The sequence below is a fragment of the Xyrauchen texanus genome, chromosome 44, assembly GCF_025860055.1.
Source record: "Xyrauchen texanus isolate HMW12.3.18 chromosome 44, RBS_HiC_50CHRs, whole genome shotgun sequence".
Classification (NCBI taxonomy): domain Eukaryota; kingdom Metazoa; phylum Chordata; class Actinopteri; order Cypriniformes; family Catostomidae; genus Xyrauchen; species Xyrauchen texanus.
Window position 1 is genome coordinate 4,932,427 of NC_068319.1, and position 27,110 is coordinate 4,959,536.

At 36.5% G+C, this 27,110-nt stretch overlaps 1 protein-coding gene across 25 annotated transcripts in view; it reads right to left on the reverse strand.

The window, feature by feature from the left end:
- The window catches only part of LOC127636528 (calcium/calmodulin-dependent protein kinase type II subunit beta-like), a 71,942-nt gene that overhangs the window by 30,089 nt on the left and 14,743 nt on the right, over positions 1-27,110 (reverse strand). For 8 of the 25 annotated variants that reach the window (XM_052117105.1, XM_052117110.1, XM_052117108.1 and 5 more), the window contains exons 3-12: positions 24,412-24,471; positions 24,000-24,054; positions 21,134-21,199; positions 10,042-10,114; positions 7,894-7,996; positions 6,501-6,584; positions 4,471-4,565; positions 4,270-4,392; positions 3,597-3,680; positions 3,445-3,487 (exon numbers count right to left, since the gene is read on the reverse strand). In XM_052117105.1, coding sequence (XP_051973065.1) covers positions 3,445-3,487; positions 3,597-3,680; positions 4,270-4,392; positions 4,471-4,565; positions 6,501-6,584; positions 7,894-7,996; positions 10,042-10,114; positions 21,134-21,199; positions 24,000-24,054; positions 24,412-24,471 — 786 coding nt within the window. Of the gene's footprint in view, positions 1-760; positions 851-3,444; positions 3,488-3,596; positions 3,681-4,269; positions 4,393-4,470; positions 4,566-6,500; positions 6,585-7,893; positions 7,997-10,041; positions 10,115-17,057; positions 17,131-21,133; positions 21,200-23,999; positions 24,055-24,411; positions 24,472-27,110 lie in introns of all 25 variants that reach the window. The other 17 variants (XM_052117101.1, XM_052117098.1, XM_052117087.1 and 14 more) reach the window with 3 other exon arrangements.

Sequence of the window (27,110 nt, forward strand, 5' to 3'; positions counted from 1 at the left end):
TTTCCAGAACACTTTAAGACACATGCAGTCAGATCAGATCAGGCCACGTTCTCCTGCATCACATGACATGCGTGTGCTCTCGTGCAACATTCAGTCACCAGTAGGCAGGCAAGAGAGAGAGAAAGAGAGAGAGACCTAAAATCAGAAACCCAAGGGAAGAAAGACTGAGAGAAAGAGAAGCAGAACACATCCGATGAATGATAAATCTGTGGATGTATGGAGCAAAGAGATGAGTAGAGGAGAGATAGGGAGTGAGTGGATGATGTGCAATGAACACAGGAAAGATTGAAAGGAGAGAATGAAATAGAGAGAGAGAAAAAAAAAGGGAAAATCTAGTGAAAACCAGGGTAGTTATTTTAACATGCTCAGCCTCAGACTGAAATGAGCTAAACTGAAATCAGCAGTTCCAATTTGATTGCCTGGCAATTTCCGGGAGTCAGGGAGCCCAGGTTTTTATTGTATCAAATGTGTTGATACAACAAACGCCTCTGAGGATTTTGTGTCTTATGGTGACTGCAAAAGAGGTCTAGATGAGGAAGAAAGAGAAATGGAAAATGAAGAATTTAAAAAAGACTGTGAAGATCTGACGGCCATTCCCTAAAATCAGCCAACGCCGTCCACAGTGCAGAGTTTGAAAGCGCTGTAACCGTGCCATGCTCCATGCTGAACATGAATCATGATGCATGGGAGAGAATTAAGTGAAGATGATGTATTGGTGATGGGAGGTGAGCTCCAGTGTGAAATGAGGGGGCGGGGCTACCTTGTTCCACCAGACTTGTGGTGGTACCGGCCGCTGCGGCTGCGGCGACGGCCGCGGAGACGGAGGAGGGTGCTGTTGTCTGCCTACCCACTGCCAGACACACACAGACACACACATATGCCAATCGTGCCATAGACATTGAAGGGGGAATTCACTAAGAATGAAATGCGAGTAAAGGATGACAGAATTTCCATTTCTTGCTGAACTTTCCCTATTAATTAGTGGTGCAGGTTTTTCTCTGAAATAAAGTAGTAGGCAGAAAGGAAGAAGAGAAGTGTGTTAGCAAGGAAAGAGTTTGCCGGAACACAGGCTGTCGTCTGCAACCAGAGGCTGATTTTGAGGGCGCCCTGCGAAAGAGTCCATTACAGTGGTTGGCGTAATCATATAATAAGGCTTTCCCTGTCACGCTGGAATAAAGAAGAGGCTAATTTTCTTGTCAAGCTCTCCTCTGAGAGCCACTCACGTCTATCAGCGGGGAATACACCAGCGCTGATCTACGCCATGGTAAAACACAGTGAAACCTTTATTTAGGATTGAAATCAAGAAAGAATCATATAGAATAGCAAAAATGTAAAACAATCTGACATGATGATAAAGGGATATTTCACTTATAAACTTCTGTCATAATTAACTCACCCTCATGATGCTTTTGGGTCCCCTTTAAGCTTTAAAGTGAGCCATTGTATTGAAAAGACATACCACGATATTAATAAATAAATTAATAATACTTTAGACTTTTTGGTGTGTTCCAAACAATATGAGGGTGAGTAAATAATGACAGAATGACAGAATGTGCATTTTTGAGTAAACCATCGTTCAACAATGGTATTATTTGTAGTAAAGAAACACTGCAGCAAACGCACACCTTAAGTTTGGAGGTGCAAGTTAGGACAAAAACTTTAAAAAGAAAAATATACAGTACCTCACAAAAGTGAGTATGGAGGACAAAACATGCAAAAATAATAAATAAATAAATACATAAATAAATAAATGTAATAATAAGAAAATAAATAAAGGAATAAATGTCTTGATAAAACAAATATAATTAGTTTTTAATGAAAGTTATTCCTGAATTTATTTTTGTATGACTTTTTTTCCTTTATTTATTATTTTCTCTTTTTATTTTTATTCTTTAAAACTATATTTATTCTTTCATTTGTTTTTTAAAATTATTATTTATTTATGAATTCATTTATTTTTATTTCTTTTTATTCCCACATGTAGGCCTATTTATTTCTATATTTAATTATTCCCACATTTATTTATTTTTTTATTTATTCTTACATTTCTGTCTCTTGTATAATAATTATGTGGGCGGGTCCTGCTTACAATTGGCTTATTGTAGATCAGGGGTGGGGAACCTTTTTTCCATTAAGGGCCATTCAAGTGTTTACGAAATTATTCGCGGGCCATACAATTGCTTGCGATTTCTGATTGTGGGTTCAAATGAGTGTACGCTACCTGTTACGTGCTGACGCACCAAGAAAAAAACCCTAAAAGATCTGTCTATTATATGATATTTTGCATTGTTATCATTTAATGTATAAATAATGAATATCACGGTTCATCTTATTAATACAATTAGAGTTAATATCACTATAAAGCTCAAACAAGGATCCAAGAGTATCATAAAAGTAGTCCATGCGAATTGTGTGTCATATTCCAAGTCTTCTGAAGAAATGTCCAAGTATTGAAAATACTGTGAAAACCTAAGATTGCGTGTTCAGGAGAGAAGCTGATACACAGTGGCATACGTGTTGATGTGAGAACTGCCATTGTTTGGGGCTAAAAACAATGCAAGTTCTCATGTGAGCCACTGTGAGGAAGAGTAAATTATGACAGAATATTTTACATTTATAAAAATGTATAAAAAATAAAAGACTGAATAAAGAATACAGGAATGACACATGAAGGTACAAGCGTGGTGTGACGCTCGGACACTCCCACACCTCCTTTACCACTGAGTCACCCTGCAGGATGGGGTAATTACAGTAATAAGAGCAGAGAGAGAGGACGGCTGACGAGAGAGAGAGAGAGAGAGACAGCCTCTAAAATGCTCCTCAACAAGAACACTGTTGAATCCGCCCACCAGCCTGCTGTTGAAGTGTGAGTGTGTGAATGTGTGTGTGTGTGTGTATGCGCTCGAGTGTGAGAGAGCAGATGCTTCAGTACAGCAGAAATAAATCACATGTTATTATAAACGCCAGTTATCACAGGCAGTGTTTGGCACAGCCGTACACATCCACAATTATTCTTCCCTCCAAACACAGATCTGCTCGTCTTTGAATCAATCTGTTGTGATTCGACCTCAACTCAAATGTCCAGCTGTCAGACATGAAACAATGCACAGTTTGCGTATCTATGAAATGACTTCATTTGAAATGTCCAATGCTTCAAATGGGATTTGGGTCTCTATTAAAGCAACAGTTCACCCAAAAATGAAACTTCTGTTATTTATTCACCCTCGTATACAACAAGATACAAAGAGGATAAAAAACATGATAAAAGCACCATAAAAGCATTCAAATCTTCTGAAGTCTTTAAGTCTAGTCTGTGAGTTGTATGGACTACTTCAATAGTGACATTTTTGGGTAAATTATTCCTTTAATTTTTCAGTAGCATTGTGCACTCTTGAGCACTGAGCACTGGGTATGTGGAATGCAGCAGGCTTGATATTAACTTACCGGAAAAATTTCGCGACACCAGCATGGTGGTCAAAATTGCACCCTATATGTTACAAAAGAGACAAAGAGATAAAGATAGGAACCATGTGGATGGGTTTTAGACACATAACAAAGAAATGCATTAAAATGAGACATTTAGTAACCAATCAAACCTTGAGTTTCCTTCTCGCGTTGAACTTCTTCAGGCACTCGACCGTTTCCTGTCTGTGCATCATGGAGGCCACAGTGGATCGTTGCTGTGGGAAAGAGAGACATGAAAATATTCAGAGTCGCTGTATTTACTTTATGTATCTGCCATATAAACAAACTAGCAGATTTGGTCTATTTGTGCATGCCTGATTGGAGCATATTATTCCAAAGAAAATTCTTGTTTTTGCAATTATTCATCAAAACAGCAACGCCGAAATGACTTTCCACTAATAAAAAAAATTGCCTTGAAACCAGTTGATTAAAAGTCACATGCTTTGATATGCTGTTATCTAATGCAATGACATTCAAACACTGTTAAGTGACTTAATGAACCCTTTTCACATATCCAGGCTTGGAATGCGGAAGTAAACGATAGCACAGTAACATTGTATAGGGGTAAATGGGAGACAACAGCAATGATCATTTTTGCAGTCAAGAGGAGAGAAAGATGTCGCTCCCTCAGCATCTATATTACAAACGTTTTTTAAAACAACGCTTTTTATGCTGCAAAATAAGGTGAAATGTGTCATCACAGACTGTGAATAGGGTCCAAATATGTTTTGGGAACACTGTATGTATATATTTTGGTATCTGTAGAGTAGTTTTTTGTAGTTTTCTGTGCCTAGGGATACTCACGCAGACCCATGGGTGTTTCAGGGCCTCTTGGGCCATGATTCTCTTGGCTGGATTGATGGTGAGCATCTGATTGATGAGGTTTTTGGCTTCAGGTGTCACTGTGTCCCATTCTGGGGAGGGAAACTACAGGACACAATACAAGGTCTAGACGAGATCCAGAAAACATGATACTGTACAACTGAAAAACGAATAAGGACTCACGTCATAAGCCCCGGCTTTGATCTGTTGGTAGAGTTTATGCTGGTCTTCATCCCAAAATGGAGGATAACCCACCAGAAGAATATATAGGATGACTCCTGCAGACACATTACAAGTACTTCACTTCAACTAGATTCTAGTGCTGGGTAAAAATATTGATTTTCCAATTTATCCCCATCTTCATTTGAATGACCCCAATATCGATTCTTAAAATAACAAGTTTGATCTGTTACTTTAAGGTTTACTTTAGTTGTGGTTGGTAAATGGTCTGCACTTATATAGCACCTTTTTTAACATTAGTGATTACCAAAGCGCTGTACACTGTGTCCCATTCACCCATTCACACACACGTTCACACACCAATGATGGCAGAGCTGCCATGCAAGGTGCTAGACTGCCATTGGGAGCAACTTGGGATTCAGTGTCTTACCCAAGGACACTTCGGCATGTGGAGTCATGTGGGCCGGGAATCGAATCGCCAACCCTGTGATTAGTGGCTGACCGGCTCTACCACTACCACATTACTGTTAAAGGAATAATTCACCCAAAAATGAAATTTCTCTCATTGTTTAATCATCCTCATGCCATCCCAGATGTGTTTGACTTTCTTCTGCTGAACACAAACTCCAGTGGTTTAATCCATGTCTTCAGAAGCGATATGATAGGTGTGGGTGATAAACAGATTCATATTTAAGTCCTTTTACTATAAATTCTCCTTCCTGTCCAGTAGGTGGCGATATGCACGAAAAATGTGAATTGCCAAAATCAAAAGATGAAGTATGTGGAAGTGAAAGGGGACATTTATAGTAAAAAAGGACATAAATATTGATCTGTTTCTCACCCACACCTATCATATCGCTTCTGAAGACATGGATTAAACCACTGGAGTCGTATGTATTACTTTTATGCTGCCTTTATGTGCTTTTTGAGCTTCATCCTTTTGTATCCTGTTGAATTGCATTGTATGGACCTACAGAGCTGAGATATTCTTCAAAAATCTTTGTTTGTGTTCAGCAGAAGACAGAAAGTCGTACACATCTGGGATGGCATGAGGGTGAATAATTGATGACATTTTTAGGTGAACTATCCCTTTAAATAAATGTCAACTGAACTGCATATTTTAGGCCCTGTTGTTAATTCTTTATTAATATTAAATTAATGTAACAAGTTACAAGGTTCCCTGAATAATTTACAGCATTAGCTGAACTAGTTGTTTTTTATTAATACAGTATGTAACCAAATGGACATTATCATAATCATAATCAAATCAAATCATATTGAAACCAGAATCGAATTGAGAGCTTGCGAATCAAAGTCTAACCAAATCGGCAAATCTTTATAGATAGATACCCAGCCCTACTAGATTTTAAGCTATTCTTTATATATCTTCAATGTTCAAGTCATAAATGTTATCCTATTGGTGAATGAATTGTTCTTTTTAATTGAATTATTTGGTCAAACTGATTCACAAAATTTTGTTGATCATTTTTTGTTGATCAGAACTTTGTTTGGGAGTGAAACTGAAAGTTAGGTGGCATTTTAATACCATACACAACACAATATTTGACACAATCTATACAAACGAATGTGAACATAGCGATAATCAGCAGCATAGACATATCTATTCCACTTATTCTTCACACAAAGCTATCATATGGCTTACTGAAACTGGGAATATACCACATACAGACTACTTTTTGGTGCTTTAAAGTTGTTAATTACTCTTTTTGGAGCTTAACAGGCATGGTCACTATATTTAACGGTCTCTAAAAGGAACAGTCCAAACAAAACAATAGGCTAAATGAATCAGACTTCAGACCTGCTCATTTGCAAACTAATAAAATCACTCGACACTGTAGACGTGGAACGTGGCATTGGTGACTGAGCTGGTGAAAGCAGCACTTGAAAACACCTGCAGGAGAAGAGCTCTCCACACCTGAGAGCTGATGTGTCTGAATATGTGTGGGCCGTTGAGAGAGCGAGAAGATAGAAATAGATGCATTGAACTCTATCAGGGAGAGTGTGTGACTCACCACATGCCCAAATGTCCACAGGCTTCCCATAAGCCTCCTTTCTTAGCACTTCTGGAGAAAGGTAACCTGGTGTACCAGCAAACCCTATAGGAGAAAATACAATTACGCCTCTTCCATTATCTTTCAAACTCAACAATGTTCGTATGGTGGTAAAAATCATCTGGGCTTTCAAACCCGTATGACTTTTTTCTTATGTGGAAGACAAAAGGAGATGTTAGGCAGAATGTTAGCTCAGTCACCATTCACCTTCATTGCATCTTTCCATTCGATGAAAATGTAGCATTCTGCCAAATATTTCCTTTTGTGTTAAAAAGTCATATGGGTTTGCAACCAAAGGTGGGTGACAGAAGTTAGATAAAAAGAAATCCTAATAATATTATATATAATGTATGTATATGTATACAGTACATAAACCACTTTAAAACAAGATAAAGTTTTTAAGAAACAAAATTGCATTAGATATTATGATATTAAATATCTAATGATTTTCTTGTTTTAATCCTAAATCTAACAACATTTAATGAGATCTATACCAATAAATAAATAAACAAATAAACACTATTTGCCAATAAATGTAATTTAAGATATATTATATTTATAAGCATCCTTAAAAGAAGATATAAAACTAAAAAATTGCATAAGATATTAAGAATGGTTTTCTAAGAATATCATTCATTTTTTGCAGTTTATAAAGCATAAATTTAACAACATTTTATGAGGTTTATGTCAAAATATACACTTAAAAATAAAAAACTATTTGCTTATAAACTTAATTAAAGATATAGTCTCTTTATAAACATCCTTAAAACAATATACATAAAAAAATATCATAAGATATCAAGAAAAAACCCATTTTGTGAGAAATAAATTTGCATAAGATATTAAAAATGGTTTTCTGAGAATATATCTTTGTTGTTGTTTTTGTTATTGTTTGTTTTTTTAGATCAACATTTAATGAGGCTTATGCTAAAATAAAATAAATATATTTAATTTGAAATATATATTTTCTTCATAAACATCCTTAAAAGAAGATACATGTTGTGTTTGGAAAAACTAAATTGCATAAGATATTAAGAATTGTTATCTGAAAATATAATTAGCTTTTTTCCTGTTTAAAGTGTTAATATGACAACATTTAATGAGGTTTATACCAAAATAAATACATACTGTAAAAAAAAAAAAAAAAAACGATTTGCCAATAAACTTAATTAATTTACTAAATATTGTCTGAAAACAAGTCTCATATCTTTCACAATTTTGCATCACAGGTAAATGAATGTTGTTCTAAAGATGTTCAGATATTTCTAATGAAATAATTAAGAAAATTATAATTATTATTATTATTTTATTTTACTAATTAATTTTTTCTAGAGAATTTAAAGTGACCACCTACCAAACCAGGCCTGTTGGTCTCCTTGCACTTCAATGGCCAGTCCAAAGTCGGCCAGCTTGACGGCAGCGTTCTTACATTTACTGGCCAGGAGCAGGTTCTCGGGCTGGGAGGGAGATCAAGGGCACAACTCATATTACCAAAATCTGATACATGTCACCTTTGAACACTTAACACATAACATACAACCACAGCTGCTCACGAGATACAGCATACATACAGAATCATCTCCCAAAATATGCTGTGCCAGGCTTGTCACCTGTAAAGTTCACTTAAAGCTGAACGTTATAACAAAGGTGTGTCATATTGTATATTGGAAGCTGACAATGCAAGCCGGAAGTTGGGAAATCTGTATTCGACCTGACGTTCACGAGAGCTTTACTTCCTGTTTGTCTCTACTCAACAGTATCTTCGCTGCTGCTCTTTACTGTCATTCTATCCCACAGTGTCTTAAAGACAGCTTCCTCAGAGGCCAGACTGGATTATCTTTAGTTTAAAAAGTCGATTTGATTGACAGGATGTGTGAGCAATCCCACCGGTGTTAATTGATTTCAAGGAAATTAGTTTTGTTTTTTCTTAAACACAAGATATACGCACACATACAGGGGCCCCAAATAGTATTTGGACACTTAAGCCACACATTTACACACAACATTTTTTTAAAAAGTGAATGCCATTTCATTAGACAACAAAATATCAAACCAAACTGCAATTATTTTTAAATGGCACCTATTATGCCCCTTTTCACAAGATGTCATTTAAATCTTTGTTGTCCCCAGAATGTGTCTGTGAAGTTTCAGCTCAAAATACCCCACAGATCATTTATTATACCATGTTGAAAATGCCCATTTTGGGGTGGGAATATAAACAAGCTGTTTTTGTGTGTGTGTCTTTAAATGCAAATGAGCTGGTGCGCTCCGCCCCCTTATCCAGAATAGGGCGGAGTTTTGACATCGCTGCTTAGGATAACTAGACATCACAATCAATATGACTGACAGCAAAAATAGTTGTGTTCAGCCCTATATGTTTGAATTATTTTTTTTTATTATAGTATGTACAAAATGAAGTTAGTTCTAAGAAAAGCTCTAGCAGCTTTTGTTTGCAGATTCCACTTGCTTTCATAATTTGTTAGCTAATGCAATGACATTCAAACATTTTTAAGTGTTCATTTTGTTTTTAAGAAAAAGGTTCTTGTCTCAAAATCGTTTATTTAAGTGTATCTGTTAATAACACACTGTTCAAAGTATGTTAGTGGCACTTTCCGCTGTTCTTAAGCAGTTTTTTCCCCCCGTTTCTCCAGTGAAAGTCAACCCAGGTGGGACATTTGGTATCATGGGTTTTTGTGACTAAATAAATCACTGATCTACAGCTGCCGATCTCCAAAGATACAAAAAATCTCAGTCTTCTGTGGTTAAACCACCGCTGCCATCTGCTCGAACTATTGATGGAGCTCAGATGGTGTCTCGGTGTTCCTGGCCCGTGATTTGAGCAGCGAGAATCCGTAGGATGGTGCGAAATGCTCAGTGACCCTGAGATGTATCTGGGGAAGTGAGGCTGGAAACTGGATGCCAGAGATTTTCATAACCTGATTCATGGAAATATCACAAACGCCTCTTAAGTGAAACATGGAATTAAAATGTATCCAATTTACATTCTTAAGACCTGTTCATGGTCTAATTGAACACAATTCATCAGTTCAAAGAAAAAAAGAAAGTGTTTTGTACATGATCTTTCATCAAAATGTAATAACTTAAACCACCTCTGAAAGTCTTTCCTTTTCGGATGATGTCACATGTACGGCAGATTTGAAAGGCGGCTAAATTAAGAGGCTCTTCATGATTGTGTGCATTATAAACATAAAATCCACATATAATCAACAACAAAACAAGGTAATCTGAACCAGCAGCAATCTTAAGCAGATATGAACATTAATGCAAGCAAAACCTCCACCTATGTCAAACAAGTTCATCTGCAAGTTCAATGCAAACTCCACCCCAACCTGAATAAGCCACACCCACTTCTGAATAGCAATCATAATACAGCATGTGTGACATGTTCGGATATCAACAGGTACACACGAACAAGAATATGCAAGCATGCAGAACACACGCACAGACCAACAGACAAATCAGAACGTCACCTGTCACTCACCTTGAGATCTCGGTGCACCACGCCCATTTGATGGCAATGAAGCACCGCCTCCAGGATCTGCTGGATGCAGTGACTGCATGCAAACACCAGGGGGCGCATGTTAGTCTGAGCAATGCATCATTCTCTCATGCACAAGCAGGAAATGCAGGGTTCTCAGGAATTAATAAATGACTGTAAAACCATGACTCTAAACATAATGAAATTATTTTAAGTGACTCCCTTTTATAAAGAACTGTCTTTTTAAATTGTTATTAAAAAAGTGACAAAGAGATTTATCTAACAAGTTTTGGGTGAATCTCATGAAAACATGCCCAGGTCACAGTTTACCCCAAAATCAAAAAAGGAAAATAAGAAATGTTATAATGCACTTTCGCATTATGACATTGTTTTCATGACAGTTAACACACTAATACACCCACCCATAATGCATGTAGAATTAAATACAAATATAAATGATCTTATTAGATTCTCATGACTGTTATACTGTCGTTTTTACAACATTACAGTACAAACAGTATTGTCATGCAATGATTTTATGCCATTCAAAGTATTCAAAGTAAAGGCCGTACAACACAATCCAAAAATATCTTAATATTCCTAAAAATAGGCTTCATTTTCTTGAAGCAAAATAACATTTCTAAATACTTTCTTTGATTATTAGGGTGAATTATGACGTGGACATGTTCTTGACATGTTTCATAATATTTATTGGATTTATTAGCTCTCTAAAGCTGCGTTCACACCGCCAACTACTATGTCGCTGCATGTCGCCAGTAGCTGCCGTTTAGGTCGCTAGTGGTGTGTATGGAGTTTCTTTAAAATTAATATTATTATTAAGATATTAGGATCACGTGAGCTCTACAATCTTCTCTCGTATTGGCTGTCACTCCCGAAAGTCGCTCTTCATTTGCATAAAGTTTAATTTCTCAACTTTGTTGCATCGCTGGACACGCCCACATCCTCATCAATGAGATGAGGTTGTTTTGTCGCTGCGTGTTGCTGGCAGTGTGAATGCAGCTTAACTGTTGGGTGCTATTTCAGAAACCTTCCAAATAGTGCTGCATCTCGGTAGATGACCAGATATTAAAGAACCAACAACCGATTAAGTAGAAAAGTGTGAACATCTTTTGAAACATCAGACATGATGCTTTCCTGTGTAACAAAACCTCCTTTACTGCCACAGGAAGCTGTTCCTAACACCACAGCACTTAAAAACAGCTCTTGCGGGTGAGATGATCTCACCACCCACTACGAGAGTGAGTAACAGGGCCATCAGGAAAGATAGAGAGTGGTGAGAGAGACTTGAGCTTAAGACAGGAAAAAGACTTGCAAGAAGGAGATAAGACTGGCAGATCGCCCAGGAGCTGCTCGGACACTGCAGTGGAGTTGTGTGTAGTGCACTGTGTGGTGTGCTTTTGGCAGCGGTAACAGTTGTGTGGCGAGATAGTGCTTTAAGGAAATGTAAAGTGTGCGTAGAGAGGGAGGTGGACGGCATGAGTCAGCCTGTGTAGGCGTGTGCTGCTGATTTAGTGAGAGTGTGCGTGTGTGTGTGTGTGTGTGTGTGTGTATTTGTGTGTACATGTTGTAAAACTGGAACATACAGAGCCATATTCCAGTACTCTTAGAAGTAGAGGCTGTACTAGGCCATCACAGTTTGATTCACTGATATAACATTTAAGGATCCCATTGGAAAGGAAAATCACAAATAAGATCTTTTTAATGGGGTCAAATCATGGGGAACTAAATTTTTTCTAATCTTTTTAGATAAAAGTGATCACTGTACAATGAAAACATACATTAAGTTTCAAAACTCTCCAGGCCAAAATGACTTATTTGAACTAAGCTGCAGAAAGGACTCATTCTCAAACCTGAAGTATTAACACATGACAGCCCATTTAAACATTAATAAATATATAAAAAGATAACACTAAATTATACATTTTTGGCACAAACAACAGACCTCAGACCTCATTATCAAAAATGAAGAGACCCCTTTGAAGGAACGTCCCAGGTTCAAGTTATGCTCAATCACCAGTATTTTCAGCATCATTTATATGATTTCGACTCTTCCCTTTTATAAAAGAAAAGAAAAAATCATGCTTGCAATAGGGCACTTGCAATGTAAGTGAATGGGGCCGGTTCGTAAACATTAAACTACACAACGCTTCAACAGTATAGCAACAAGATGTAAGTATTATCCACATTACATTGATTTTATTGTGTTAAAATCGCTTACTAACCTTATCCTTGTATAGTTAGAAACTCATTACATTTTAAATTTTTGTAATCAGATTACAGTTACTGATTTGTATTTAAAATGAATGACTTTTAAGCACATTACTTGCGCTAATATGTATAATACATTTAAAATATGAATCCATATGCACGTCTGTTAGCGTTTCTGTCACAGCTGAAGTGTGTGCAACAATAGACATTTTGAATTTGCGGAAAACCAAAAACTTTTCTTGGAAATGTGAGTTAGGAAGTAAATTAAAAGTAAAACAATTAGTCATTTGATTACTTTTTAGATGAAGTAATCAGTAAAATAATCTGATTTAGGTAAGCAATTAGTAATTTGTAGTGGACTACTTATTTTGAGTAACCCAACACGTAATACCAGGATTACAGGTTTACATTATCATGACAACAAAGTTGTAAAATTGGATTTGACTTTAAACAGATACGGTTATTAAGCAATTAATGACACTGAAATCATGATAACATGTATAATGTTAATGTCTTGTGGCTGTACTTTTGCGTTTATGGACTGCCCGCATTCACTTACATTGTAAGTGCCTTCCTGTAACCGCGCATTCTGCTTTTTTAAATAAAGGGATAAATCTAAAATATATAATTGTTTTGTGGAAATCAACATTACTTGTATTGAACCAGGACCATTCCTTTAAAATCTCAATTATTGCTCCTATACATCACTGAGATTAAACGGAGAACAAATTGAGACATTTGCTCCAAAGGAAGTTAAGGAGAACAACTGAGAACCCAAATAATTCTCCTGAACTATGAAAGAGCAACATCTGAGCGATATCACTTTCCTCTGGGATCCCCCCTAATTCCAGAACCATTCCTCAAAAACTCTGATGGCTTCATGTTCTCCCACCCTGTCAGCAAATTGAGTGGTCAGACCAATCAAATGCAGAGAAGAGAGCATTGTACCGTGTGAGTAACCCTCTGTTTTACCATGTTTTATGGACGTAAAGCCAAACACAGCAGATAGCAGTTTTGTTTGAGCGTCTGAAGAAAGTCTGCGACAAGCTGTGAGACTCAGAAAGAGCCGTTCACTCAAGTGACTATTAAACAAAACAAAGTATCTGTTCTCCACCAGCACTCTGTCATTGCGAATGTGAGAGCTGATTGAAACAAGATATTACACGCAGCAAAGGATTACCAATGACAAAGATAAATGACATTGTTTTGAAACAAAAGAGAGACAGATAGAGACAGATAGAGATTCAAATAAATAGAGAGCAGAAATCAGAAAGGTTGAGGATTTGAGAAGATATTCTCAGTGCATCGAGAGCAGCACCAGAAATTGTGGTGAAAACCCAAGTTGCTCTGAGATGAGAATCAGCTTTGTTCGGTGAGAAAACTCCAGTGCATGCCAACACTTGTAGACAGGGGTCTGATGAGCAGTACAGTTCGCAATTGGTATAATGCCGTCCAGACTCATTTGCGAAAGTGATTTTGTTCATTACATTATTATGCATTTCTCACTGCAGCTTGTCTCTACAAAAACTGCCATTTGTAAATAGCTCACATTTTTCAGTAGCAAAACAGAACTTGGGGTCGGACCAAGCAATGTGAAAACAGCGTTAGGGGCGTTCACACTGACAGCGGTTAAAACGTTGGAGGTCGTTGTAATGTTGGTTTCTAGTAGGCTTTCCTACTTGAATGATAATTGTTGTAGTTGCTATGGTTTTACTACTTTGTCGCATCGCTATCGGTCGATGTTGCCACAAATGGCAAACTCTCATTAGCCAGGTTTCCATACAAATCGCAAATTTAATTCATGCAAAAAAAATGAACATCACGAAAACTATTTGCAAATAAAGCAGAGTTTCTATCCCAAGTGCCCAAATCGTCACTTTCAGTGAAACTGGCACAAGACAGAAATGGAAATGGAAGATGTCTCCACTGGGGAAGCCAATGCAGTTCTTTTATTAAATGTAATAAATTACTTGCAACTTAGGGCCCGCAGACTAAACCCTTTTAGACAGGCATTATGTCTGGGAGTGAAAGCGTGTCAGTCAGTTCTGGGAGGTAATAGTAGCCAATCATTGAAAAAAAACTAAGTGAAACAGTTTTAGGTGTCTTATTGCCTTCCTGAGCCTATTCCTACATATATTTGCTTTCTCAAAAAAAAAAAAAATTCAAAATTTTCTTTTGCATGCTAGCTAACAATTAGCATGTAGTACCAACCCCTGCCACCAGGAGCCACTAACATTAAGCATGAAAACTTTCACAGATTTTGTTTAATTTGCAAAATTATAGCTTGATTGGACATGACATGACGCCCAATAAAAATAGTCTGCTAATGAGTGATATTTACCTTGAATTTTCATTGTTTTCTTCAAACATCACTTGTCTCATATTTCATCTCAAGCATGATCTTTTGTTGACTTGGTAAACAAGTACATCAACTTTAGAAAAAACTTTATTAGGGGCAAAAATGTCTTGTAATTTTTGAAAACTTGTTAGAAATCAATTTCACACAATAAATATTAAAATGTTTTTTGTTTATTTTGCTTGTTATTTAGATTGTCGTAGTTTTAAACATGTCATAATTTTTATTTTTATAATATATTTTCATAATTTAATATCAAAAGTCTGGGTCTGGATCAAGGCTAAAATCTTCAGCATACATAAAAGACCTTTGAAAAGTCCCAAAAACAAATTATGAAGGCCAGTTAAAATGATAGTCAGTTTTAATTTGACTTCCGATTAACAAAAAGAAAAAAGTTCAAATCTGTTCAATAAAATCATAAACATTTATTATTTATACAATTGTTTATTGTCGTAAAAATAAAAAATTACAAAAGTTTTCAATTTTATAATAAAATAGATGGTTTTATATATAGAATTTATGAATTTTAATGATCAATTTTTAAATAAAATACATTTCAAAATGTACAAAAAATTAACTCCTGGGACATGAAATTGCTCAAGTTTTTATGTACAATTTGGAAATGTGATTTGTATCTTGGATTTTTCTATCTAGTATTTTGTAAGCAATTTCGCAAATTTCACAATGTAATGAAAGTTTAGATGGAAACCCAGCTATTGAATAATCTGTGTTAATCTCAAACACTGATGAAAACCCTCATTGATGAAGGGTTTTTGACTTCGTCAATGATAACGAAGACGAGACGAAAAAGGCACATCATAACGATAATTAAACAATTTTAATAAAGCATACTTGACAAAAATATGACGAGATAAAAATAACACTGCAAGATATAAACAGTGCAAAATATATAGTTATAGTATAATAGTTAATCGGAGTGGTGGCGGCATAGTGGGCTAAAGCACAGAGCTGTTAATCAGAAGGTCGCTGGTTCGATCCCCACATCCAACACAATTGTGTCCTTGAGCATGGCACTTAACTCCAGGTTGTTCTGGTGGGATTGTCCCTGTAATATGTGCACTGAAAGTCACTTTGGATAAAAGCGTCTGCCAAATGTAAAATGTAATCCAGTATGTTGGGGATTTCTCCGCTTTAGCTGCGCGAGTTAAACTTGCTACCTCCGGAAAAATTAACCACTTTAAAACAGGGTAAATACCTCATTCAATGCATCCTATTTATACATGAGCGTAATCACTACATCCACAACATACTGTATATGTAATATAACAACTTACATCTGCACAGTGAAGTGAATAAACAGGTAAACTTTAACTAAATGATGCGCTAGTCAGAACATGTGTAATTTGTGTTGAGTAACTTGAGTTTCCATAAGAAGCACGCTACATGCAATTTAATATCCTTTCACAGAAAATGAATAAGTCTCAAAAGCATGAAGATTTCAGAATACAGGCTAACTTCTAAAAAGTAGGTAATACTTCAGTCTATTCATTAATATTTCAGGAGCTCGGGGTTTTCACAACAAGGACAGTATGTATATGTATATGTTTGTTACATGTTTACATTAGAAAATGCTTTTCATTTTTTTTCTAAACGTTTTAATATTTTTAATATTAGTTTTTAATATTTGATTAAAGTTTGGTCTGTTACAGTTTGACACTTTTTGTCCATTTTGCACGTCATCATCAACTAAATTATATCATTTTCATTGACTAAAATGAATGATTATGATGAAAAAATATTGACTACTTTAAAGGACTAAATGACTAAAACAAAAAACTGTGAAAACATTAACACTGCTTCCAGGTGGGAGGCTGGGTAGCTCAGCAAATATTGACGCTGACTATCACCCCTGGAGTCGTGAGTTCGAATCCAGGGTGTGCTGAGTGACTCCAGCCAGGTCTCCTAAGCAACCGAATTGGCCTGGTTGCTAGGGAGGGTAGAGTCACATGGTGTAACCTCCTCGTGTCACGATTAAGAGTTCTCGCTCTCAAAGGGGTTCATGGTAAGTTGTACGTGGATCGTGGAGAGTAGCATGAGCCTCCACATGCTGTGAGTCTCCGTGATAATATGCATGGATTGACTGTCTGAGAAGCGGAGGCAACTGAGACTTGTCCTTGCCACCTGGATTGAGGTGAGTAACCGCACCACCATGAGGACCTACTAAGTAGTGGTTATTGGGCATTCCAAATTGCGAGAAAAGTGGATAAAAAAATTTAATTAAATAAAAACACTGCTTCCAGGTGCTATGTCACATCAGAGTGAACCCCCTTTTTGAGTGCAGAAACAGGCCCAAAATGCCAGCAAACACACATATCAGTCAGACAGTCGGTCACACGGACAAAAAGATGGGCGGCTAGGAACAGGCAGGAGTCACATGACACATGCAGTGGCCCAGTGCACCTCCCATACTGACCTTCAGGTCCCTGTGAACTATATCATGATGGTGTATATGACAGACACTCTCAAGAATCTGATGGATACAATGACTGCAAAGACAAGAGGAGAGGGGAGGACAGAGAAAAGAAAGGATGAGGGACGAGTGCAGTGATGGAGGTGGTGAATTATTCACAGGGAGATGAGTGCGAGAAAAGAATAAGAGAGACTGTCAATCGAGGGCGTATCAGATATGGGGTTGATGAAATGAGACGAGCGATAACAGTGTGTGTGGAAACAAAACTGCTGAAATATCCTGATGTTAAAATGACAATAGAAATGCATCTTTTCCTCTGATGTAGGGAAGATGGGCGGATGGCCACTATAAACTGAGGGACGGGTGGATACATAGTGTTGTAGGGCTGTAAATAATCTGTGTATTTATCTTTCTAGGTGTTTGAGTGAGCATATTAATTGGTTTCTGAGATGCTAACTAATGCTGACTTATCACTTGCCATTTCAGTCATATACATTTATGTGCATCAGTACCATTTGATGCAATTTGTATATTTTTGTACCCTGAGAAAACAGCATGTAATTGCCCAAATATCCATTAACATTAAGTATAGTCAAAATAAGAGTTCCCAAAGAAATGTGCAAGAATGAACCTGACATCCATTTTTTTCTGTTCTCTCTGACAACAAAGCACTTGAAGGTGATGTACTTGTAATTACGACTTCAGAAGTGGGAAGTAGGATCATTTCGATAGCATGTAAAGGCATCATAATTCACTAACAATTGCAACCTAATCTCACAGAATGGGGCGGCTGTGGCTCAGGTGGTAGAGCGGGTTGGCTGCCAATCGCAGGGTTGGTGGTTTGATTCCTGGCCCACACGACTCCACATGCCGAAGTGTCCTTGAGCAAGACACTGAACCCCAAGTTGCTCCCAATGGCAGGCTAGCGCCTTGCATAGCAGCTCTGCTGTCATTGGTGTGTGTGAATGGGTGATTGGGACACAGTGTAAAGTGCTTTGGTAATCACTAATGTTAAAAAAAGCGCTATATAAGTGCAGACCATTTACCATAGAATGAATGTTCCTATAACTACATTTTCGCACACTGACTTTTACGTTCCACGCTCTACATTTCACTGCAGTTTCCTGGTGAAATGAACACTAGAGGCACTACAACAATTGTGCATTTTATTCACTTTCACACAAATCACGACTACAAAGGCTGATAATGACTTTATATATACTTATGTTATGATATCGAAACACTTTTACACTAATGCATCGTTTGAAAAATTATACATTTTAACCCTTGTTTTGACCCACCTACATTTACACACTTAGTCCCATGTGATTAGCTTGCGCTGTAGCTCATCTTAAACTTTGTACTCGGGAGATCCTTTGATCCCAGCCAAGCACGCAAGCTGACACATGAGAAGAAAGTGTCATAGAAGCAACACGAAATAACTTCAGAAAAGTTGCTTTTCATGTAGCATCTGATTTACAACATCTGTGCGGCATGGGGACATGGTCATGTGTTGGTCTGCAGGAGAGAGAGAGCGGTAAGGCTTGCACCTGGTTCATAATTACCCCTAACACCTGTCTATCATTATAGTGATGCGGAGGGAGATATAAAAGGGTATCCAGAGAGCTACAAACAGACAGGACGGCTGACATTATTATTTTATGTTCACAACGACGGTTACCTGTGTGTGTGTGTGTGTGTGTGTGTGTGTGTGTGTGTGTGTGTGTGTGTGTGTGTGTAACACATCATTAAAAAAATTCTACAAACTGTTGTTAGGTTAGGTTTAGGTGTCGATTTAGGATAAAGATGTCTGTTTTGTTTACCTCTCATTTGCTTTTCAGACACTATATTGTTAAGGTTCAGGTTAAAGTTTTAGGTAAGGGAGGTATGCTTTACTCATTAAAACCTCCATTTAATATTCACCATAAACACCTAGTCCAATTACGACACCATTTCACTCGCTTTTGGCGCCCCCGCTGGACATTTAGTCTGTGTAGTCTCATGTGGTTCTGTGTTTGTCCTATGTTGTTTTTATGTAGCACCATGGTCCTGGAGGAACATTTTGCTGTGTACTGTACTAACTGTACATGGTTGAACGACAATAAAAACCACTTGACTTGATTTCACTGGGAAACTGCAGCAAAGCATGTAATGAAGCACTTAATTTCGTTTTGCAAATATGTTGCCATGGTCACAGAACTTTCATGAGATCAGGCTGAATAATTGTGTAAATGTCTTCCAACCTGTATGCACAGAAAAAGTTCTAATGTTAAATTTTCGCCTCAAATTTTTCACAACAGGTGCACACGCACACAAATTTGTTCTTCGCCTCATTCTGATACTGATGCATTATTGTTACATATACTTTTCTTTGCTAAGAAGGAACTAAATGCATTTTGACAGAAAAACAAGTATATCGTATAAAAAGTCAATTTTCAGCACCTTCAAAATCAGCGATTAATTGATATTAACTATGAAGAATCATGCGATTAATCGTGATTACAGCACACGTGCAAATGCTTCAGTAAAAAACTGTTAATTTGTTCAAATTAAATGCATGTAGTTTCTATGGTAAAATATTGTAAAAAATATATATGTTTTTAAGAAGTAAAAAGTATGATTTACCTTATACTTAAAGGAACATTCTGGGTTAATGACATAATGTTGATTACCACAAAAAGTTGTTTTGACTTGTCCCTCATTATCTTTAAAAATAAAATTAAGCAAATATTTAGATTACGGTGGTGCACTTACAATGGAAGTGAATGGGGCCAATTGTTTGGAGGGTTTAAAGGCAGAACTGTGAAGCTTATTATTTTATGAAAGAACTTACATAAATTCATCAGTTAAAGTGTGTGTATTAGTTCTTTAAATCGTCGTTTTTACAGTCGTTTTAGGGTTTGTTGTCAATACATCATCATTGAAACAAAGTTGCAAAATTGGATATAACTTTACACAGAAAAGATAAGTACATGATTGTATCACTCTTAAATCCTGTATAATGTTTACGTCTTGTGGCTATACTTTTGAAACACCTTAGCAAGCATATAGCAATGCGTTGGTTTCTACCCACAACACCGTAGCATCCTACCCACAACTTTTACATGGATAATCACCATAAAATATTAAAATCTAGTTTTAATTCTGTTAATCTCAGTGATATTTCTCTGGAAACAGATAAAAAAGGCAGAGTGTAGTTCAGCAATGGTGTGAGTGGGTATGTGTGCAGTGCTGTTCTGAATATGAGCTGACACCATAATTACTGTATGTGTGTTAATTAGAGCCCTACTTTCAGTCTTGTGTGTGTGTGTGTGTGTGTGTGTGTGTGTGTGTGTGTGTGTGTGTGTGTGTGTGTGTGTGTGTGTGTGTGTGTGTGTGTGTACAGGCAGGTGGAGTGGCTATGGCCTACAGGGACAGATACATTTCACCGTCTTGACAGGGGAACGGGGGACTTCGCAACACATTTCCACCCACAAATACGGCCGATGAGCTCATGGATTTCGATCGCGAGCTCTTGTATTTCCTCCCTTGGTAACTGTCTCTCTTTCTATTCCACATTGTGTGTCTCTCTCCCACTTGCATACCCACACAGTCAAATTGATTAAAGCTTTTCTCCTGAGGGCGACTGCAGTGTGTCTGTGTGTGCGTGTCGTCGTGTGGATCTGTGAGACGATCTGATGCAAATAGTGAAAAGATGAAATTTGAAAAATGGAGCCAATGGAAAAAGCAAGAGGGAAGAGGGGTCTGCAGAAGTAAATTGCGACTGTAGACAGAGAGAATGAGGCCGCCCACACTCGCCTCAGTGAGACTCTGCCTCAATTTAAAAATAAAAAGACTCTGAACAAAAAATATCACTCACATAATGAGCACAAAAATATCACGAAACATAACATAATTTTCTTAAAAAAAAATGTTTTGTTTTCCATATTCTATGACAGCTCAAAATACAGAAATCTAACCGGTTAAAATCGGATAAAGAAATGGAATGTGGCTGGGAGGAATGGAGAGGAAATGGCAACCGGGAACATCTGACAAGACAACAGCAAACTGAAACTGAAAAATCAGAGAGACTGTTTTACCTGGCATCAGCTTCACTGTAATATTCTCTGGCAACAATATCCTCAAACAGCTCTCCACCCGTCACACTGCACAACACAGAGAAGATATCAGCTCCAGAGTCACAGTATGCAAATGCTCAATTTAATCTGCAATATTCACCTTTTAACTTAATGTGATTCAAAGCTATAGCGAAAAATGTGCATTCATACTGCCATAAAAATGCCAATGTGGAATGGTGCAAATTAACTCAAATAAAAAGATTTATTATTAAATATTTGAATTTTAACTGTATTTTATTTCAATCATTTTCAAATAAGTAAAATAAAGATACTGCAAAAATAAAAAATAAATATATATATTTTTGCATTTAATTTCATTGTTTTTTTTATTTACATAATTACATAATTAAGCTCAATCGACAGTGTTTGTGGCATAATGTTGATTTCCACAAAAATGTATTTAGACTGGTCACTCCAGTGAGGCATTTACAATGGAAGTGAAAATACTTTAAACGTTAAAATATTCAAAACTAAAGTTTTCTGTTTAAAGTAAAAGCCAATTTTACAACTTTGTTACCATGACGATGTGATGTCAGCTATCCCTCTAACCCTAAAATGACTGTATAAATGACAATTTAGACAACTTTACAGCTGAAATAAAACATGAGTTTTAACAGATGAATTAATGTAAGTGCCGAGTTGAAATACATTTTTCTTTTGAACACAATGTTGATTGAGCTTAATTTGCATTGAACACGGAATATATCTTTTATTACTAATTAAATTATAAGAAACAATACGTTAAAATAAGTACAATAAAGATACTGCAAAAATTTAATATTTTGAAAATTTTTTATTTTAATTATTTCATTTCAATAAATTTACATAATTAAATTATAAGAGAAAGGGGATAAATTAAATAAAGATAATGTAAAACAATTCTGTTTAATTTAATTTATTTGTAATGTATTTAATTTAAATAATTTACATAATTAAATTATATGAAAACAAATTGTCAAATCATTGTATTTCACATCATTGCATTTTATACATTTTTATATATATATATAATATATATATATATATATATATATATATATATATATATATATATATATATATATATATATATATATATATATATAACATTTTAATTTATAAATTAAAATATAGTTAAATTAAATAATAGTACAAAAATGAAGTAGCAGCAATAGATAAATATAACAGATAAAGTAGAATTAATTAAACTAAATAGTTAAGAGGGTTAAACTGATTATGCCAGTAATAGTCATTTATAGACATGCATGCATATGTGTGCTTCTATATGACAGATAAAACAATACAAAGGGAGAGACCAAGCAGAAATGGATGGGGGAATCCTCTAGAAGAGAGATCACAGGGGCTTCGGGGGGAAGCCCCTGCTGCAGGATTTCTCTTCAGTGGCAGCCCAGCTCTGTTGCCATGGAAACTGGCTCTTTAATGAGTGGGAGAAGGGGGGTGGGGGGGTTGAGAGATGCTAGGGGAAGGTGGAGCGGGTGGGCGTCTATTAAAGCGCACCGAGGAAAAACACAGCAGAATGAGATACTATGCGCCACATTATATAGAGTTGCAGTCATAAGTTTCCATACGCTTTTTTCAGTTCTGCCCACAAATTTTCTATCGGATTGAGGTCAGGGCTTTGTGATGGCCACTCCAAAACTTTGACTTTGTTGTTTTTAAGCCATTTTGACACAACTTTGGAGGCATGCTTGGGGTCGTTGTCCATTGGGAAGACCCATTTGTGACCGAGCTTTAACTTACTGGCTGATGTCTTGAGATGTTGCTTCAATATATCCACATAATTTTCCTTCCTCATGATGCCATCTATTTTGTAAAGTGCACCAGTCCCCCCTGTAGCAAAGCACCCCCACAACATGATGCTGACACCCCCACGCTTCACGGTTGGGATGGTGTTCTTCAGCTTGCAAGCCTCACCCTTTTTCTCCAAACATAACGATGGTCATTATGGCCAAACAGTTCAATTTTTGTTTCATTAGACAAGAGGGCATTTCTCCAAAAAGAAAGATCTTTGTCCCCATGTGCACTTGCAAACTGTAGTCTGGCTTTTTTATGGTGGTTCTGGAGCAGTGACTTCTTTCTTGCTGAGCAGCGTTTCAGGTTATAACGATATAGGACTCGTTTTACTGTGGATATAGATACTTGTCTACCTGCTTCCTCCTGCATCTTCACAAGGTCCTTTTCTGTTGTTCTGGGATTGATTTGCACTTTTCACACCAAACTACATTCATCTCTAGGAGACAGAATGTGTCTCCTTTCTGAGCGGTATGATGGCTGCGTGGTCCCATGGTGTTTATACTTGTGTACTATTGTTTGTACAGATGAATGTGGTACCTTCAGGCATTTGGAAATTGCTCCCAAGGTAGAACCAGACTTGTGGAGGTCCACAATTTGTTTTCTGAGGTCTTGACTGATTTCTTTTGATTTTCCCATGATGTCAAGCACAGAGGAAATGAGTTTGAAGGCGGCCTTCAAATACATCCACAGGTACACCTCTAATTCAGTACACCTCTTATCAGAAGCTAATTGTCTAAAGGCTTGACATAATTTTCTGGATTGTTCTAAGCCACGTAAAGGCACAGTTAACTTAGTGTATGTAAACTTCTGACCCACTGGAATTGTGATATAATCAATAAAAAGTGAAACAATCGGTCTGTAAACAGTTTATTGAAAAATTACTCATGTAATGTACAAAGTAGATGTCCTGAAAGACTTGCCAAAACTATAGTTTGCTCATATGAAATCTGTGGAATGGTTAAAAAAATGAGTTTTAAAGACTTCAACCTAAAATTATATGTACATTTCTGACTTCAACTGTAGAAGCACTTACAGGTCAAATAAGAGGTAATGGAAACCCTCCTCTGAAATACTGTCATGGAGCCGAACTGCATACAAGATAAAGAGAGTTATAATATTATCACACATTTTCATTTCCCATTCATTTAAATGTACAGCATTATCAAAAGAGCTCTATAGTGTTGCCTCAATGGAAAGGAAACTGCTTTATGCACTAAAATGAAATGAACAGGAAGCATTTTCTATATCAACGTCCCTTGAGACCCTCTTATTCATTTATCTCTGAGTTTTCCACACCTGCGTCCTGAATTAGACATTTCACACTGATTATGACATGAATGGAAGAGTTCTGGCAGATTGGAGAAGCTTACATTAACACTCATATAATATTATGTCCTACAGTAAGTGAGACAGTGTTCAGTGTCTAAATGAGGACAGAGACTCACCGATATTGGGATGCTTGAGCAGACGGCAGATACGGGCTTCTCGTTCGAGCTTCTGGTGATCTGGAAAAAGCAAGATTTAGTCCATGTTAAGTATCATATAATGGTGGAACTTCATGAAGTGTAATTAAAAAAGAAAAAACATTCTCCTATCCTAAATGAAAATAATTTTCTTTCTCTGCAGAACACATATAAAGATTTTATTATATCAACTCTGTAGGTCCTCACAATGCAAGTGAATGGGTACCAAAATTTAGAAGCTCAAAAAAGCACATAAATGCAGCATAAAAGTAAATCCATAAGACTCCAGTGGTTTAATACATGTCTACAGAAGCGATATTATAAGTATTGGTCAGAAACAAATCAACATTTAAGTACTTTTTTCTATAAATTCTCCTCCCTGCCTGGCGATATGCACAAAGAATGTGAAATGGCAAAAACAAAAGAAGAAGATTTATAGTAAAAAGGGACTTTAATATTGATCTGTTTCTCACCCACACCTATCATATCATTTCTGAAGACATGGATTAAACCACTTGAGTGGTATGGATTGCTTATATGCTGCATTTATATGCTTTTTGGAGCTTCAAAGTTCTGGCCGCCATTCACTTGCACTGTATACGGCAACAGAGCTGAGAAATTCTTCTAAAAAATATTTTTGTGTTCTGCAGAAGAAAGACAGTCATACACATCTGGGATGGCATGAGGGTGAGTAAATGATGAGATCGTTTTCATTTTTGGGTGAACTATCCCTTTAACACTGATCTGAGATCACCTGATCCTCATCAAACTCTCACTTCAATCCTTTTAAGTTGCAGATTTAAAGCAGTCTCAGATCTGCTCATAGATGTCACTTCAAACGGCAAAGCAAAGGTCACACTCAGCATCACCTCGACCGCAGTCACTACTGTTATCCACACAGTATGTGTGCAATGGCCAACCAGCAGCTAAAGACTTCACAACCACTATGGCTGTCTTCAGCCCTAGTTTAGTCTGACTGTAAAGCACAAGGTTTACACAAACACAGAGGAAATAACCCCTCTGTGTTTTTTTATTTTATTTACATTATTCTCAATGGTGATTTGATTCTCAGTGCTGTAATACAGAAATTATTTACTGTGTTACAATAAAAATACAATAAATCAGTGTAAATTAAAAGCAGTACAACAAATATTACCATGATAAATTAATACTTTAAAGTAAAGTATGACATGATGGTTCATCAAACAGAATTGCAAAAATAATCACTTTTCATTGGTTAGAAAAAGAGATTGTCCTGTCCCAAACTCATGTTGCTGTGTCAACAATGGAAGAAATATTTCTTGAAGATTCAAGGAATATTCTGGGTTAAATTCAAGTTAAGTTCAATCAACAGCATTTGTAGAATAGTGTTGATTATCACCAAAAAATATTTTAACTCGTCCCTCCCTTCATTTAAAAAAAGCTAAATCTGGATTACAGTGAGGCACTTACAATGCCAGTCAATGGGGCCAATCCGTAAATGTTCAAATACTCACTGTTTCAAAAGTACAGCCACAAGTCAGAAGAAATGTGTGTTAACATGATTTTAGTGTGATCAAATAATTTACTAATCTGTGTAAAGATATATCCAATTTTACAACTTCATGACGGCGTAACGCAGTAAACCCCAAAATCCTAGTAAATGGCGATTTAAACCACTTTACAGCACAAATAATACTAACGTTTTTACAGAAGAATTAATGTTATGTTTTTAAGAAAAGGAGGTACGATGAGTCGAAATAGGTTTTTCTGGTAACTGACATTATGGCACAAATACTGTCAACTGGGTTAACTGTATTAAACCCGGAATATTCCTTTAAGCAAAATATAACTCTTATTTCTTTCTCTTGATTATGGGGTGCAAAATGAGCCGGACATGTTCTTGACAGCTTTCGTGTGATTAACTCAGACAGACGTGCTCTCCAGCATATCCTACAGAGGAAGCCTGCTGTCTGCCATGCATGAGTCATATGGGAAGGAGGACAGCTGGGAAACAGGGCGCAGATCATCTCCACCGTTTCAGAAGACTCCTGAGCTGTTTATCAAGGCTGTCTATCATCTTAGCATCATTTATTCATCCAATATTTGCTAAAATGCATTCAGCCATCGTTAAAATGTCTGATTTGTGAATGTAGTGATGTTTATCATGAGAAAATAAATGTATCTTGAGCTAGTATAACTACAGCCAGTTCACAAAACAATACTGTGGCCTCATTGTAACTAGGGCTGCAGCTAACAATTAATCTAACGATTATTAGAGCGATTATTCGACGAGCTAATTAATCATTAGCTCTTAACTGATTACTCCATTTGTGCCCAACTTAATATGTTGTATTAACGTGCTTACTAACAATAAAGAGGACAAAATCATCTTTTAAAAATACCTCTAAATGATGGGGAAAAAGTACTTTATATTAAGTTTAATTCAGTAAAGAATTTCACTGCAAACAATCCTCTTGTTATCAAGTGTTTTTGTCTTGTTTTCCATTTAAAATGGTCTAAAAATCCTTAAAACAAGATCGATTTATTTGAGAAGCAACATATAAGATATTTAGACTTACTTTAAGAGAATGTATCTTAAATATAAGTGTATTTTGTTTATGTGTATTTTTTACTTGCTTATACTTCTGTGAGTGCAGTAAAGACAAAATATACTTATATTTAAGATCTATTCTCTAAAA